Raw genomic sequence first — 17,540 nt, 5'->3', positions numbered from 1 at the left:
AGCTTCCTCACTGAGCATTATAGCCCTCATCACACTTGAGGACAGAAACAAAATGCCTAACAAGTATAAGCAGAGGAGGGAGGCACGATGAATTGCTCTCTTCTCGTAACCCACTGGCATGACACTGAATTCAGGTTCTCTATGTGTGCTGAGGGAGAGCCTCAAAAGCAGAAATTCTTCTGAAACTCCAAGGGACCCAGATGTTGCCACACTGCACATTGTTGCTGGGACCCAAAGGCTTGGCTCAGAACTTTAAAAGTACCCCTACCAAACAGCCTCTGTCCCAAAGAGCAAGCTACTGAACATCTCCGAAACTCAGCTTCCCTCCCTAAGAGGTGGACATCAGTGTGTTACTTTGGGATGGTGTAGAGAAAGATCTGGGTACACAGTCACTGCTAGTGACTGCACTTAGACCTCCAGCAGCTCGGGAAATGAGCAGGAAAGCAGTGAGTGGATTCTGGGTTTGAGGGCCTGTTTATTGCTTGACTGTCTTCTCTCAGGTTGAAGACCAAAGGCTGCAACACTGTTTCCTGAGCAGTAAGAAAATGACTATACCCTGCAGGGCTACCCATCTACCGCTATGATCTCCAGACTCAGCCTCTTTCCTAAAAGACCTACTAGTTAGCTAGCACTAACACACTTGATTCTCTGGATTGTCTGCCTAGGGGTTTCCTAACAGGGACAGAGCTGTCACTTCCCCCTTGCCCAGGCCCCAATTTCACTGGAGTGAAGCTCCAAGGACCTAGCTCAGTACTCACCCAATGACCTGGACCCATTCTGGTCCCCTGGGCAAGCTGCTCAGGGTCTCAGGGCCTGTTTTGCATGCCAGGCTGTGTGAGGCTCACTTGGTGCTGATGAAGGGGCTGGCCAGTGGCACAAGACTTTGCTATGCTGAACAGTGTGAGGAGATGCTATCCATCTTCAGCATAAGCACTTTCTCCATGGTGGTCTGAGCACAGAAGGCTGGGATGGAGGTGAGCTGCCTTCAAGGCCCTTCCAAAGCCACAGCTATGCCTTCTCTCAGTCGGCCTTTGCTCCTCTGTAAGGCAGGGCCAGTCACAGCTGTCCCAAGGGTTGAGGCAAGCTGGCTTCAGCAACCTCATGCCTTTCCCTGTACACATGCCAGTGTTTAGACCAGAGCCCCGAAACGTGTCTTCTCCCAGAGACCAGTATTCAGTGGGCTCAGGGACTTCTTGAGCAATGAGAGCCCCCACATTGGCCTATACATTCAGTGTTGTGTGGGTGGCCACCCTTCAGTGCAAGGAGAAGCTCTCTACCACCAAGTGCCTAGGAGAACACGCAGACAACTTGTATAAGGAAACACAGAAGCTGGCACCGATGGCTGAAAGCCCCAGCTGGATGATAGTTAGTTTCCACCTAGGCCTGACTCTAAAGGTGGATGCTGGGTTCAAATCAGTTCCACAGCAGGTGGCAAAGGCATCTAAAGTTGCTATGCCCTAGGTCAGGCAAGGCCCACTCACCTCTCCAAAGTGCAACAGCGCCTCAGCTGCGCAGTTTAGTGATACATATTCTCCAGCTTGCTGGCACTGTCTTGTCAGACAAATGGTCTCCTTCCCCCTTCTGACCCACTGCCCCAGAATACTGTGAGGCTGGGTCCTCTGACTTGGAAGGGGGGTGGGACTATGGGAGACTGAGGAAGTAAGGACATGCAGCCCTCTTTGGGGACACTCCAGCTCAGGTTTCCCCAGGCTTTGCTCTGCACTGGTCACAGGATTCAGGCATCAATGTGAAGAGACTTCCGGACACAGAAACCTCACTGCCTCCTAACCACACATCATCTCGTCTCCCAATGCTTACCCCATCAAGGCTGTCCACCAACCTGATCACACTGGAATTCCCAGCCCCACAGCACCAACAGATGTTACGTCTTCTGTTGTGTGACAGTTTGAGAGCAGCACCCCACCAAGGTGACTCTATGTCAGCAAAACTGTGAGTAAAACCATTGCCAGGCCAATTTACAGGGAGGAACCAAGGTGATCAAGGTCCTTGCCAAAGTCTGTATAAAGATCTCACAACCTATATCAGGAGGTCTCTTGAGACTGTCCTTGTAGAGCTGGACTCTCTAATAAATGTTATTAGCTTGTCCCAACAGACTGCTTGGGGTGTGGACTCAATCTAGCTAACCTACCTTGGGACAGTGGGGTAGGCTATCTAGTAGCTCTCTGGTGAGAAGATTATTCCTCCAATATGCTAAACCATCTTTTCACACACAGAAACAGGAAAGAAAGACAGGTGAGCAGGGCAGGGGCATGTGTCTCATCGAGTATTTTCAATGCTTGCCTCAAGTGAGGGCCACAGGGGCTTCTCACTCCAGGTTAATTCAGGCATGCTTTCAGCTCAGTCTCCACTCCAAGCAGGATGCGATGGAATGCCACCACTGAGCTAGACTCCCTCCTGGCTGGGATTTCCTGGGGAGCACCTATGATAATTCACTTACCTCCTCCTATGCAGGACAAAGCCTTCTTTGCAGAACTTGTAAGCACACTGCCACCTAGACATCCTGCCTGCCTCCCACTGTCCCTGTCTCAGTCCACCCTGGGCGGATTCCTCACCCTGTGGTTCAGCATCCACAGAGAATCATCACTTGAAAGCAGAAAGACTGCATTGAAAGACACTGTCTGTGGCTGAAATGTGTGGGGTGTACTGTGCTGTAGCTGACTGTGTTGACTGAGCTGGCCCTGCTGTGCAGATCCCCCCACCTGACTCCTCCCTTCTACATCACTGCTCCCTATAGTAAACGCCGCAGCTGCCCCCTTCCCCAAATTCTGGTCACCATCCTCTGCTATCTACCTCTATTCAGCTTTCTCATGCTCCACTTAAGGAGAATGCTGCAAGGTTGGGAAAGTGGGGCCTCATTTGCTGGCAGCACAGGATGTGGTACCTATGTTAAGGCACATACCCCAGAAGCACATACAATTATCATGTGTCAGCTACCAAGGATGTTAGAAAATACATATAGTAAGTAAACTGCCAAAGGGCATCTTGATGTTCACTACCTGGTTTTGTGTGACTCCACCATCCCCCTCACCTGGTTTTGGGTGACTCCACCATCCCCCCTCACCTGGATTCCCCTCACCTGGTTTTGGGTGACTCCACTGTCCCCTGACATCTGGTCTTCTGTAACTCTATTTTCTCCTGCCTCCCGTGGAACCACTCTCCTCTGCGAAGTGCAGTTTCTCCTTTGGGCGGGCAGACAGCAGCATAATCTCCTTAGACACTTGGCCATCCTTCTCTTTGCCTGCTTCCACCCACCTGGCCGGTTTTGAGGAGAGGCACTGGCAAAGTGTGGTTCAGATGTCTCCTGCAAGGACAAGCTTCTGTCCTGGTGATAACTGTCTGTGGTGATCATATCCTCAGAGTTCCATACCGATGCTGTATTATGGGGGTATGAACTGCACTTAGTCAGGGATTCATCCTGGGGATCCTCCTGGAAGATGTGGTACTCAGAAAGAATACCCATGGAGGACGAGGACACTGTGCCTGAGGACACATCCCTGGAGGCCAATGTGTTTCTCTTCTGCATGGAGCTGCTTAGGACTTGTTCATGGTCATGCTGCACAGGACCACAAGACACAGCCTTGGAAACCATCCTTCTCCTTTGCAAGTTGCTCTTCAAGAACTGTTCCTCATGTTGCACAGGACCACAAGACACAGTACTGGAAACCATGCTTTTCTTTTGCAAGATGCCACTCAGGAGCTGCTCATGGTCGTGCAGCATGGAGCCACAGGACACAGCCTTTGATGTCATGTTTCTCTTCTGCAAGCTGCTGCTCGGGGGATGCTCATCAAACGCCACAGAATCACAAGACACAGCACCGGACGCCATGTTTCTCTTCTGCAAGCTGCTGCTCGTAGGCTGCTCGTCATCGTACTCCACAAGACTACAGGACACAGCACTGGATGCTGTGCTTCTCTTCTGCAAGCTGCTGCTCAGAAGCTGCCCATGGCCATACTGCACAGGACCACAGGACACAGCCTTAGAAACCATGTCTGTCTTCTGCAAGCTGCTGCTCAGAAGCTGCCCATGGTCATACTGCACAGGACCACAGGACACAGCCTTAGAAACCATGTCTGTCTTCTGCAAGCTGCTGCTCAGAAGCTGCCCATGGCCATACTGCACAGGATCACAGGACATAGCCTTAGAAACCATGTCTGTCTTCTGCAAGCTGCTGCTCAGAAGCTGCCCATGGCCATACTGCACAGGACCACAGGACACAGCCTTAGAAACCATGTCTGTCTTCTGCAAGCTGCTGCTCAGAAGCTGCCTGTGGTCATACTGCACAGGACCACAGGACACAGCCTTAGAAACCATGTCTGTCTTCTGCAAGCTGCTGCTCAGAAGCTGCCCATGGCCATACTTCACAGGACCACAGGACACAGCCTTAGAAACCATGTCTGTCTTCTGCAAGCTGCTGCTCAGAAGCTGCCCGTGGCCATACTGCACAGGACCACAGGACACAGCCTTAGAAACCATGTCTGTCTTCTGCAAGATGCTGCTCAGAAGCTGCCCATGGCCATACTGCACAGGACCACAGGACACAGCCTTAGAAACCATGTCTGTCTTCTGCAAGATGCTGCTCAGAAGCTGCCCATGGCCATACTGCACAGGACCACAGGACACAGCCTTAGAAACCATGTCTCTCTTCTGCAAGCTGCTGCTCAGAAGCTGCCTGTGGTCATAATGCACAGGACCACAGGACACAGCCTTAGAAACCATGTCTCTCTTCTGCAAGCTGCTGTTCAAGAACTGTTCGTGGTCATGATGCACAGGACTATAGGACACAGCCCTAGAAGCCATGCTTCTCTTCTGCAAGCTGCTGCTCAGAGGCTGCTCATCATCGTATTGCACAGGATCACAGGACACAGCACTGGGTGCTGTGCCTCTCTTCTGCAAGGTTCTTCTCAGGTGTTGTGCCTGGTCATGATGCACAGGACCACAGGACACAGCCTTAGAAACCATGTCTCTCTTCTGCAAACTGCTGCTCAGAAGCTGCCCATGGTCTTGATGCACAGGACCACAGGACACAGCCTTAGAAACCATGTCTCTCTTCTGCAAGCCTCTGTTCAAGAGCCGTTCATCATCACACTGCACAGGACCACAAGACACAGCACTGGAAGCTGTGCCTCTCTTCTGCAAGTTGCTATTCAAGAGAAGCTCCTGGTGATGCTGCACAGGACCGCATTGGGCAGCTGTTTGGGGAGGCAGGCTCATCTGCTGGCAGCACAGAACATCAGCCATGCTGTGATTCTTGCTGTTCTTCCTTACAAGCTTGTCATCATTGTGGGACTGGTCTTTTGCTGATGAGGCAGAGGTGGAATTGTCAGGCTTATCCCCTATCTTCTTTAGGAAGAGATGGACAGTAGGAGGATCTGTGGGTATCACGTCAGTACTGGGCTGCATGAGTTTAACCTTGTGGTTAGCGTTGTCCATGCAAGGTGACTGATGTTTTAAAATTAAGTAAGTCGCCATGATGCTATTAAATTTTTTTTTATAGAGAGAGTCTGTAATGTCCTTGGGGTTATAGCCCATGGTCCGCATAGCTGCCACAATACTGGGGTTGGGCTTGCTGGAGAGTGTTTCTTGGGATAGGTTTCTTTTTGAAAACTCCTCACTGCCCTGCAACCACTGATGTTCCATAACATCACCTATCTTGGGCCTCTGAACAGGATCAATAGTGAACAACTGCACAATGAGGTTGGCAATGTGTGCTGGGAGCTTTGGTGGAATATAGTAATGTGGGTCTTGCATCTCCTCCTTCATCTTGTCATATGTTGTTGCTTTGAATGGGTAGTGCTTTGTCACCATGATGTATAGTACCACTCCCATGCTCCAGATATCAAGTGCCCTAGGATCATAGCTTTGGATGTTGAAAAGTTCCGGAGCACAGTATGGAAGGGTGCCACAGAACACTGTCGACTTCTGCTCAGTGTTAACCTTGATGGCCAGGCCAAAGTCACACAGTTTGATGTTTCTATTTGCATCCATCAGAATGTTTTCTGGTTTGATGTCCCTATGTGCGATGCCATTCTCATGGCAGTAACTAACTGCACAAACTATCTGTGTGAAGATGTGTCGGGCCTCCTCTTCATGTATGTAGCTCACCTCTATGATGCGACCAGCCAGATCACCACCAGAAGCGTATTCCATAACCATGCAGATATGTTCAGTGGTTTCCATGACATGGAACAATTTGGTTATATTAGGGTGGTCTACTAATCTCATGATCTCTAGCTCATTTGAAATCAGAGTAGCATTCTTCTTATCCTTTTCCAGAGTCTTCAGAGCAACTTGCACCTCTGTGTGGAGGTGGACAGCCAGTTTCACCTGAGCAAAGTTGCCTGTGCCGAGGGTCTTGAGGACCCTGTAAGGACCAATGAGGAGCTCCTGTTCAGAGGAGCTGGCTTTACGATCCTGCTGCATTGTCACTTCCTCCTGTTATTTACTGTCCATCCCAGTACCAACTCACAACACTAGATTTCAAAAAATCAAAAGCAGATCTGTATTAGTTACACTTTTATTGTCATGTCAAAATACTATGGCTGAAAGCAGCATATAATAATCAAGTTTGCTTTGGCTCCCCGAGGGAGGAGAGTCCATCAATGGCAAGTGAGCTATGGTAGCAGGTAGCAGGTAGCAGGAACAAGAAGGTAAGAGATCACATCTTAATCACATGGCAGAGCACACAGGAAGTGGGCAAGGCTATATATAAATGCTCAAAAGTCCACCCTAAGGGATATACTCAGGCAAGGCTGGACCTCTGAAAGGTTCAGTAACCTTCACAAGCAATTTCACCAAAGGTGGGCCAACTCTTCAAATATGTGAGCCTATGGGGGACATTTTTGTATTCACTCTACTGCGGAGTCAAAAAGGGAAGCTCATGTCAATAAATTCATACATAAAACAATCAGAGATCTAATCAATCTGATTAGAAATAACCTATGAAACTGAACATCAAGTTCTCAAGACAAGTGGTAAATAAATATTTTTAAAGTGTTTAACCAGCATGAAAATGCAGATTGAAAGCAACTTTGAAATTTCATCTCACTCCAACCAGGATGAGTATCATCAAGGAAAAGAATCTGTGGAAATGCTGGTGAGGATGTAGGGGAAGAGGGGCCTTTATTTGCTGTGGGTGGGAGTATGAACTGATGCAGCCACTATCAGTGTGGACATTCCTCAACAATTACATATAGAACTACCATATACATATAACTCAGACACATCTTCTGAGCCTATACCCAAAGGACTCCAGGATCTACAATAAAAATATATGCACCTCCAAGTTCATTTTACAATAGGGATAAAATTAAACACATCTAAATGTCCATTGATGGATGAATGAATAATAAAAATGTTCATGTACACAATGGAATTTTATTTACTGGCAAAGAAACTAAATAAATCATGGCATTTACAAGTAAAGGAGTGTGTAAAACATTATACTGGAGTAACCTAAGCTTAGAAAGACAAATGCCATGGAAAACTCTCTTATATATGAATTGTTAATGCTATGTATTTAACATTGAATGCTGGTGATGGTCAGAGAGGTAGAGAGGGACTCTTAGGTGGTGAAAGGTGAGAAAGAGGCCTTAAGGGAAAGGGGATAGTAGAATATATTGGAAAGGAAGGTGGAGGGGGATACAGGAGGGGAGTCTAAGGAGGGGTGGGAGGATGAGGAGAAGTAGGGATGGGAGCAGTAGCCAAAATGAGAACATGTGAAAAAGATACATGGAATCATATGATCTTATAAGTTCATTAAAAACTACAATCTAAAGGAAATTTGTATGCTGGTGTCAATAGATGAAGCCCCTTTTAATAGCTAAATTAAGTACATAATCCAGTGCCAGATATTGTCAGCCAGGGAAACCCCCAAAATGGTCACTGCTCCGGTGGCTCACTAAAGCGTAATGGTAAGATCCTATTACTGGAGACACCACTTACTTTGGTCACAGGACACAGAGAAATCAAGTTGAAGATGGGCTGGAAGTTTTCTCTCTACTGGCTAGTCTTCACAGTGCCTAAGGATGCTATCTTCACAGTGTCAAAAACTGGTAAAGAATAGTCATCAAGAGTCTGATCCAGCTGTAAATCCTAAGAGCTACAATGATGGCTTGCCAAGCAAGATATGCCCTCTAGTGGAATTGTGGATAAGCTGTTCTATAAAACAGATCAAGAACCCTTAGTTGATGAAGTCACAGGTGCCAGGGTAGAACCTACTACTGTTGTTTTGAGTTCATGTTATCAAATGGACTTCTAAATACTCATGTTGATAGCCATAGGCTGATGCTGCAGCCAACCTCAGTCATAGAAGCTTCTTATGCTGAGGGCAGGGACTGGTGCCAACCTTGCCAAATTCATGGCTAGAATTCATGGTGGTGGAATGCTCAGCCCTAAGTCTTCACCCACGCCCTAAGCCCACAACTTCAGGAATGTGATAGAAGAGGGGATGATGGGAAGAATGTGAGGGCCAGAGGATGGGGAGATGTGTAGCAAAAAAAAAAAAAAAAAAAAAAAAAAAAAGGTGTTTTCAGGACATGGCATGGCTTTTACATGCAAGAACTCACTTCCACTGTGGTATCCAATGGGACTGGGCTCCTCCACTCTTCATCACTGATACAGGAGGGGTCTATGAGACCCCATGGCTGCCTAAGAGACTACTAGAAGGTACCATTGTTTGAGAGAGAATCATTTTCTCCAGTGGTGTAGCCACTTTTTCATGATCTTGCTCAGAGAAACAGTCCTCCATTGCTGGTGGGAGTGCAAATTTGTACAGTCACTATGGAAATCAGTATGTCAATTTCTCAGAAAGTTGGGAATAAGCCCAGCTATATCTGAAAGACATACCACAAGGACCTTGCTCAAGCATGTTCATAGCAGCTTTATTCATAAGAGCCAGAAACTGGAAACAACCTAGACATCCCTCAACTGAAGAATGGATAAAACAAAATGTAGTACATATAGACAATGGAATATTATTCAGCTCTTAAAAATATTAAATCTGAAATTTGCAGTCAAGTAGATAGAACTAAAAAAGAAATCATCCTTAGTGAGGTAACCCAGACCCAAATAGACAAACATGATATATAAGTGAATATTAGTGTAAAGTAACCATGCTACAATCAACAGACCCAGAGAAGCTAAGTAACAAGGAGGGCACTAGAGAGGACACATGGATATCTCCAGGAAGGGTAAATAGAACAAATTTTGTGAGTGGACTATGGGTAGATGGGGATGGGAACAGAAGGGATCAAGTAAGGGAGGGATGGAGGGAAGGAGTACAGGGAGAGACAACTGAAATTGAGGACATTTGGGAGGCAATATGGAAACCTAGTGCAGTGAAAACTTACTGGAACCTTTGAAGGTGACCCTAGTGAAGACTCCTAGTAATGGGGGATATGAAGCCTAAACTAAACATCTATTGCAACCAGGCAAGGCTCCCAGTGGTGGGACTGAGACACCAAACAAGTCACAATGATGGCTCAGAGCTTGTGGGAGTGGCCAACCAATGACTGGTCTAACTTGAGAACCACACCATGAGAAGAAGCCCATGGCCCACACTGCATGGGTAGCCAGGAACTGAAAGCTGCATTGCCTCCAGAGACCTCGGGTGGAACCAAACATAACTGGCCAAAAAAAGTCAATAAAGTAATTCCAAATTATATTCTGCTATACTCAAAGACCAACCAGTGCTTAGCCCAATTATCATCAGAGAGGCTGCCTCCAGCAGCTGATGGGAGGAGATGCAGATACACACAGTGTGATGGTTTGTATATGCTCAGTCCAAGGAGTGGCACTATTACAAAGTGTAGCTCTGTTGGAGTAGGCATATCACTGTGGGTGAAACCTTTAAGACCCTCATCCTTGCTGGCTGGAAGCCAGTACTCTGCTAGCAGCCTCCAGATAAAGATTTAGAACTCTCAGCTCCTCCTGCACCGTGCCTGCCTAGACACTGCCATACTCCTACCTTGATGATAATAAACTGAACCTCTGAACCTGCAAGCCAGCCCCAATTAAATGCTCTTTTTAAGGGTTGCTTTAATCATAGTGTCTTCTCACAGAAGTAAAACCCTAACTAAGACACACAGCCAAATATTAGGTGGAGTTCAGGGAACCCCAAGGAATAGGGAGAGGGAAGATTGCAGGAGCCAAAGAGGTTGAGTATACCAGGAAAACATGACCCATAGAATCAACTAAGCAGAGTTCAAAAGGGATCACAGAGACTGAAGCAAGAACCATAGAGCTGGCATGAGTATGTGCTATATGGGTCTTCTGCATATCTGTTATAGCAGATTAGCTTGGGGGGTTGTGGGACTCCTATCAGTGGGAGTAGGGGTGTTTCTGACTCTTTTGCTGGACCATTTTCCTCCTACTGGGTTGCTTCATCTGGCCTAGATATGAATGTTTGTGCATAGTCTTATTGCATCTTGTTATGCTGTATTCATTTGATATTCCTGGGAGGCCTGCTCTTTCTGAAGGGGGAGAGGAGAGGTAGGGGAGGACTGGGAGGAGGAGAGGCTATGGTCATGATGTAGTGTATGAGAAATAAATAAACAGGAAAACTAAGATGTCCTTGCTCTAGCAAATAACCTCTCACCCACACTAGAGTAATGCATTCTAGTGAAATTTAGGGGCCACACATAAAGAGAAGACAGTAAGTAGGAGGGGGTCTTGTTGAGAAGGGTCAAGCAGTAGAGAGATAAGCATGAGAATGAGAGAAAGGGATGGGTGGGAAATGACTAAATTCATCCTATAAATCTCAAACAATATTCAGAACTATACCAAACAACCTAATGGTGCACTTCAGGTCAAGAAGTGGGTAGTGCTGGGTGTGGTGGCACACGCCTTTAATCCCAGCACTCGGGAGGCAGAGGCAGTCAGATTTCTGAGTTTGAGGCCTGCCTGGTCTACAAAGTGAGTTCCAGGACAGCCAGGGCTATACAGAGAAACCCTGTCTCAAAACAAAACAAAACAAAACAAAACAAAACAAAACAAAACAAAACAAAACCAAAAAAGAAGAAGAAGAAGAAGAAGAAGAAGAAGAAGAAGAAGAAGAAGAAGAAGAAGAAGAAGAAGAAGAAGAAGAAGAAGAAGAAGAAGAAGAAGAAGTGGGTAGCAATGCACACATAAAAAAATCAAAGTTGAAATGAACAAAATGTTATCAGAAAGAATCAGAAAGATAAAAAACAAAAGAACAAAGCTATTTGAAAATATATGCAAAAGTGACTAACCTTTACCCAAGCTAATCAAGAAAGATATACAAATTAATAAAATTAGAGAAAAGAAAGATGGTATTATGCCAGGTACCATCAAAGTCCATGGACTGTTAGGAACTATTTTGAAAACTTTAATAAATTGGAAAAACTGGAAGAAATGGCACATTTCTAGACATACATGACCTATCAAAATCAAGACAATAACATTTAAAACATATTAGTAGATACATTTTTAAAGTAAAATGATAATTTAAAAAAAATCCCTAAACAGAAGAAAGTCCAGGGCCACAAAGGAATGTGAAGAAACCTTATTGGACCATTGAAGAAATGGGGATACTCACACTAGTCCTTAGAAAGGAAAAGTATACTTCCAAACTGATTCTGCAAAGTCAGATTACCCTGGTACACAAAACCTAATAAAGATGCCACAGACAGGGAAAAAAAAGCCAAATTCCTTGATGAACACAGACAGACAAGCATGAAATTCTTAAATGAGAATAGTCGGCATTTCACACCAAGTTAAGCAACACGTGGGATGAAATGAGCTCACCTGCCACTCATCATGGTTCCACATCTCAGACTGATAAATGATATAGCATGTAAACAGAACCCAGTGTAAAATCTCATGCTCAGTCATAAAGAAGTGTTGTGAGTCTCGGGAGCTGGAGATGACTGTGCTACGTGTGACTAGCCAGTGTTAGTTACTTCTTGTTTTCTATCCTAGGTAGAGTCTAGGGTGCTGAAAGTGAGGCAGGGAGGAAGGAAAGGGGAGGGGTGGGGGGAGAGAGAGGGAGAGAAGGAAATGCCAGTTGCCTGAACCATCACAGACTGCCAATTTAAAACTCTGGACTTAACAGCCCTTAGGATCTCTACCAGCTAACCAGCAGGAGCAGAGGCTAGGAGCATAAAACCCAATTTAAAGTGGCTTTGACAAACCATTAAACAGAGTTAAGGATTCACAACACTGTAATGGCAAATGACAACAGGCAAGACTGTACCTGGACGTTGGATGAGTAGATTAGGAAGCACCTCTTCCAGATCTGTAGTTTTGTACACTGCCTCTGCCACTGGTGCCCTCGTATTGAAAGATATGCCTTCAGTAGAACAAGATGGGCACCAACTGTCTTGGCCACCCACCTCAAATTTCCAACTGTGAGTCCTGACCCATGACCTAATTGGTCACATGCACAGAACCTAGCCAATCAGGATGGCCAAGCAGGGTGAGCTCTCCTGATTGGTCGAGCTGAAGTCATGTGACTTAGACCTGGCATGCGGAAAGAAGGCAGTTGTCAGTAAAGGCAGGGCAGTATAAGGGACAGGATGTTCCCATTCACTTGTGCCTGCTCATGCCTGCCTCCCTTATCCTAATGGCTTCTCTCCACAGAACTCATGGCGGTACTTCTTCCATCCCCAGTTCCCATTCCACTTGTAAAAATCCTGGACTGGCTTTCTGAAGGTCAGCGTTAGGGTTTGCCTCCAGCTCCTAGCTCTCTTCCTTGAGGAACATGACAGTCCAGAAACTGTTCACTTGCTAGGTGGGTCTTTGTTAGCTGCTGGCTCCAGGAATCAACAGGACTGGAGATGTAGCCGTCTTCAAGGAGCTAATGGTCTATAAGGAAATTTGTTCTCCTCTTAAGGAGCCGGAGTGTGCACTGTCCTTTCCCCACGGCCCCTTTCTCTCCTTTAATGCCTGTGCCTAATCTACATAAAAACCTTTTCTTAGTGAATTCTAGATTTATATCATAAAAAGTCAGCACCTCCTTATGGAGTTCAACATCCTGAATTTTCAGAATTTTCCTCTTTATGGACAGAGTCACTCTAAAACAGTTTTAGTTCATAGACCTGGAAACTTAACCCCCAGACATCCCATATACGATTTCTCCTTTGTTCTACTTGAAAATACTTTCACCTACTTTTTGAATCAAGTCTTCAATTTCTTGTTAAACTTTATAGATCTCCTCAGTTCTGCTTCCAGATCTCCAGTCATGATTATACTCATTTTTCTTTTCTTATTAAATATTGTTGAAATATTCATTCTAAAGTATCGAGTTCTTGCTTAATGGATGCATCATTTTCTCTCATCTCTCTGAGGACTTTAAAGGGGTTATATAGTAGGACACTATCAAATAGGTATAAATCTGGGTAGTGAACAGTCATTTGTTTCCAAACATCTGTAAAAACAGACTCCAGTGTCAGAAGTTTATTAATTACTAGATGCATAGCTGAGGTTAATTGAAAGGTGATCTTGTTATATTTTTGACTGAACAGAAATCTGATTATTTTTTCATAAGGACTCAGAGTTTTTAAATCAGTGTTGTTGGATACTGGGGGAAACTGCAGTTGGGGTGTACTGTATGAAAGAATAATGAATAAATGAATGAATGAACTCATTGATTTAAAATATTTTAGATTTGTTTATTTTATTTTATGTATATGAGTGTTTTCTTGCATGTATATCTGTCGGGGGTCAGAAGAGGTCACCAGCTACCCTCACCTGGGGGTATGAACAGTTGAGATCTGCAATGTATAAAATGATGGCAATTAAATACAGATCTTTGGCAAGAACAAGTGCTCAGGGATGGCCCCGCCCACAGTGGACTGAGCCATCGCCCACTGACCATTAATTGAGAAAATGCTTTGCAGCTTAATCTCATGGAAGTATTTCCACAACTGAGGCTCCTTCCTCTCTGATGACTCTAGCTTGTATCAAGTTAAAGCAAAACTAGACAGTACCGGTACCTTCAAAGTTTTACAGAAGTTACTGTAAGCACAGGGCTCCTGATCTTATGAGTGTTTCCAGGTACAGATGATTTTTTGATGGAGAAAGCCTCCCCCAGGAGATGGGATACAAGTCCAGGAATGTGGCTTTTACATTTTTATTCTGAAGCTCTATGCTGAGTTTGTAAACCATGATCCATTGAAGAAAAGCCACACCAATAAACTGCTTTTATCAGTTCAAGAACTTGTGGATTTATCAAAAGACATAGGCTTAAACCTTGAGATTCATTTTTTTAAAATGTTGAATGAAATTTGGCTTAAAAAAGTGGTTCCTAACCTTCCTGATGCTATGACCCTTTAATACAGTCCCTCATGCTGTAGTGATCCCCAACCATAAAGTTGTTTTGTTCTCTACTTAGTAACTGAAATGTTGCTACTGTTATGAATCATAATGTAAATATTTGATATGCAAGATATCTAATATGCGACTTCTGTGGTGGTCTCAACCCATGGATTGAGAGCTTCTGGGCTACAGATTAAAGAGAAAATTATTCTCAGCATTAGTAATTATGAAATCAAAGTATCAACTCTGAAAAAACATTGAAGAGGCTCCACATTAACCAGTCAAGCCAAGGTTTAATGTCTTATACAAAAATGAATAAACACTCCCATCTCAATAGTGTGAAGACTCAGGTCTATGCCTCTTGTCTGTTTTCCTGAGGAGGCCTGCCCACCCCACGAACATCCATGCTACACTTCCCCCAATTTCCTGCCTTCCATGTCCCCTTGGGGCATAGTCAGCAACAGTAAACTTCATCTGCTTCCCTGAGCTCCATTTTCCAGCCCACCACTCTTGCTGCATCCTTCATGGCCAGCCATCACCAAGGACAACCAGATGGCTAAAAGCCAGCATTAGAAAACAGTAAGAGCCAGGGTAATATGGCACCAGCAGAGCCCAGATACCCTACTACAGCAACCCCTGGATATCCTAACACAGCCAAAGCACAAGAAGATGGCCTTAATTCCAATCTTATAAGGATGATGGAGGCCTTTAAAGAGGAAATAAATCAAATCCCTTAAAGAAATACGGGAAAATACAATCAAACAGGTGAAGGTCATGAATAAAGCTGTTCAAGATATGAAAATGGAAATAGAAACAATAAAGAAAACACAAACTGAGGAAATCAAGAGGTAGAAACATCAAGAAGAGAACAGGAACTATAGACTGAAGCATCAACAGAATACAGGAGATAAAAGAGATTCTCAGACATGGAAGATATGTTAGAAGAAATCAATACGTGGGTCAAAGAAAATATCAAACCTAAAAAGTTACTAACAAAAAACATCCAAGAAATCTTGGATAGTATGAAAAGGCCAAATCAGAGAATAATAGGTGCCAAGAACCAGTCTTGATACCCAGTTATTAAAGTTGGATGCAGAGTTGGCAGGGACCTTGAGAGACCAATTCTCAACTTCATATGGAAAACCAAAAAATCTAGGATAGTTAAAACAATTCTGTACAATAAAAGAACTTCTAGAGGTATCACCATCCCTGATTTCAAGCTGTACTACAGAAAAATAGTAATAAATCCACATAGTATTGGCATAAAAACAGACTGGTTGATCATTGGAATTGACTCAAAGAACCAGAAATTAACACACACATCTCTGGACATAAACATTTTGATGAGGAAGCCAAAACCATACAGTGGTAAAAATGATAGCATATTCAACAAATGTTGGTGGTCTAACAGGATGCCTACATGTAAACTACAAATAGATCCATATTTACCACCCTACACAAAACTCAAGTCCAAGTGGATCAAAGATTTCAACATAAAACCAGATACACTGAATCTAATAGAAGAGAAAGAGGGGAATACCCTTGAATGCATTGGCACGGGAGACAACCTCCTGAAAAGAACTCTAATGGCTCAGGCACTAAGATCAACAACTAATAAATGAGACCTCATAGTACCCAGGGGGTTGGTGAGATAGCTCAGCGGGCAAGAGCACCAACTGCTCTTCCAAAGGTCCAGAGTTCAAATCCCAGCAACCACATGGTGGCACACAGCCACCCATAATGAGACGTGACGCCTTCTTTTGGTGTGTCTGAAGCTACAGTGTACTTATTTACAATACTAAATATTTCACGAGCTTTTGTCCCCGCCGGCAAGAACACACTCAGAACAACCGGAATCTTCTGCTGCAAAGCTTTTATTGCTTACTTATCAGGAGGGAAGACCCCGAACCGGGAAAATGGCGCTGCTTATAAAGCCCGCAGCATGACTTTTCAGCACCTGATGTGGCATGACAGCTCCTGATTCGTTGCTCGCCCATCACCCCATTACTATACCGCAAGATGGGCAGTGACTAGGCGTGAATTCACTCTTGCACTTGCGCATAAGGCTTGTTTACTAGTTAGGTGCAGTGGAAGCCAGCGCCATCTTATAATGGCGATTGCTCACGGCACGCACGCGATTGCTCGAGGCATGGCTCTCCACAATAAATCTTTGGGCCGGAGCAAGAAGGATTTACCAGAGCAAGCAGGGTTGAGCAGGACTGACTGGAACGAGCAGAAGTCCTAAAGTCAATTCCCAACAACCAGATGAAGGCTCACAACTATCTGTACAGCTACAGTGTGTTCTCATATACATAAAATAAATAAATAAATCTTTTTTTAAAAAAGCACAAAAAATTAATGAGACCTCGTGAATCTGAAATGTTTCTGCAAGGCAGAGGGCACACCACTGATAGGACAAAATAGCAGCCTATACCATCAGAAAAGATCCTCACCAACCTAATATCTGATAGAGAGCTAATATCCAAAATATATATTGAAAAACTCAAGAAATTAGACACAAATAAACCATTAAAAAATGAGGTACATCCCAGGCTGGCCTTGAACTCATGATCCTCCTGCCTCTGCCTCCTTTAGCAAATCCTACTGGTGTGTGCCACCACAACCCTAATAGTATACATAAGTGACCCAGAAAAATCCATGAGAGAACTCCTACAGCTGATAAACAGTTTCAGCAAAGTGGATGGATACAAAATTAACTCAAACAAATCAAGAGCTTTCCTCTACTCAAAGGATAAATGGGCTGAGAAAGAAATTAGGGAAATGACACCCTTTATGATAGTCACAGATAATATAAAATATCTTGGTGAGATGCTAACCAAGCAAGTTCTGTATGACAAGAACTTCAAGTCTCTGAAGAAAGAAACTGAAGAAGACCTCAGAAAATGGAAAGATCCCCCAAGCTCATGGGTCAGCAGGATAAACATAGTAAAAATGGCCATTTTACCAAAAGCGATCTATAGATTCAATGTAATCCCTATCAAAATTCCAAATCAGTTCTTCACAGAGATAGAAAGAGCAATCCTGAAATCTATCTGGAATAATAAAAAGCCCAGGAGAGCAAAAATCACTCTCAACAATAAAAGATCCTCTGGGGGAATCACCATCCCTGACCTCAAGCTATACTAGAAAGCAATGGTGATAAAAATAGAATGATATTGGTACAGAGACAGGCAGGTAGATCAGTAGAATATAACTGAAGACCCAGAAATGAGCCCACACACCT

The 17,540-nt window shown here is 44.4% G+C and overlaps 1 protein-coding gene across 7 annotated transcripts in view; it reads right to left on the bottom strand.

The window, feature by feature from the left end:
• Nucleotides 1-17,540, bottom strand: part of Gm272 (predicted gene 272) — a 121,323-nt gene that overhangs the window by 60,673 nt on the left and 43,110 nt on the right. For 6 of the 7 annotated variants that reach the window (XM_006516992.3, XM_030247495.1, XM_030247493.1 and 3 more), the window contains one exon: nucleotides 3,098-6,492. In XM_006516992.3, the coding sequence (XP_006517055.1) occupies nucleotides 3,098-6,442 (3,345 nt within the window). In that variant the 5' untranslated portion in view covers nucleotides 6,443-6,492. Of the gene's footprint in view, nucleotides 1-3,097; nucleotides 6,493-12,233; nucleotides 12,412-17,540 lie in introns of those variants that run through there. The other variant, XM_006516995.2, reaches the window with a different exon arrangement.

Source organism: Mus musculus, chromosome 13 (assembly GCF_000001635.26).
Source record: "Mus musculus strain C57BL/6J chromosome 13, GRCm38.p6 C57BL/6J".
Lineage (NCBI taxonomy): Eukaryota > Metazoa > Chordata > Mammalia > Rodentia > Muridae > Mus > Mus musculus.
This window is presented reverse-complemented; position numbering and strand designations above follow the sequence as displayed.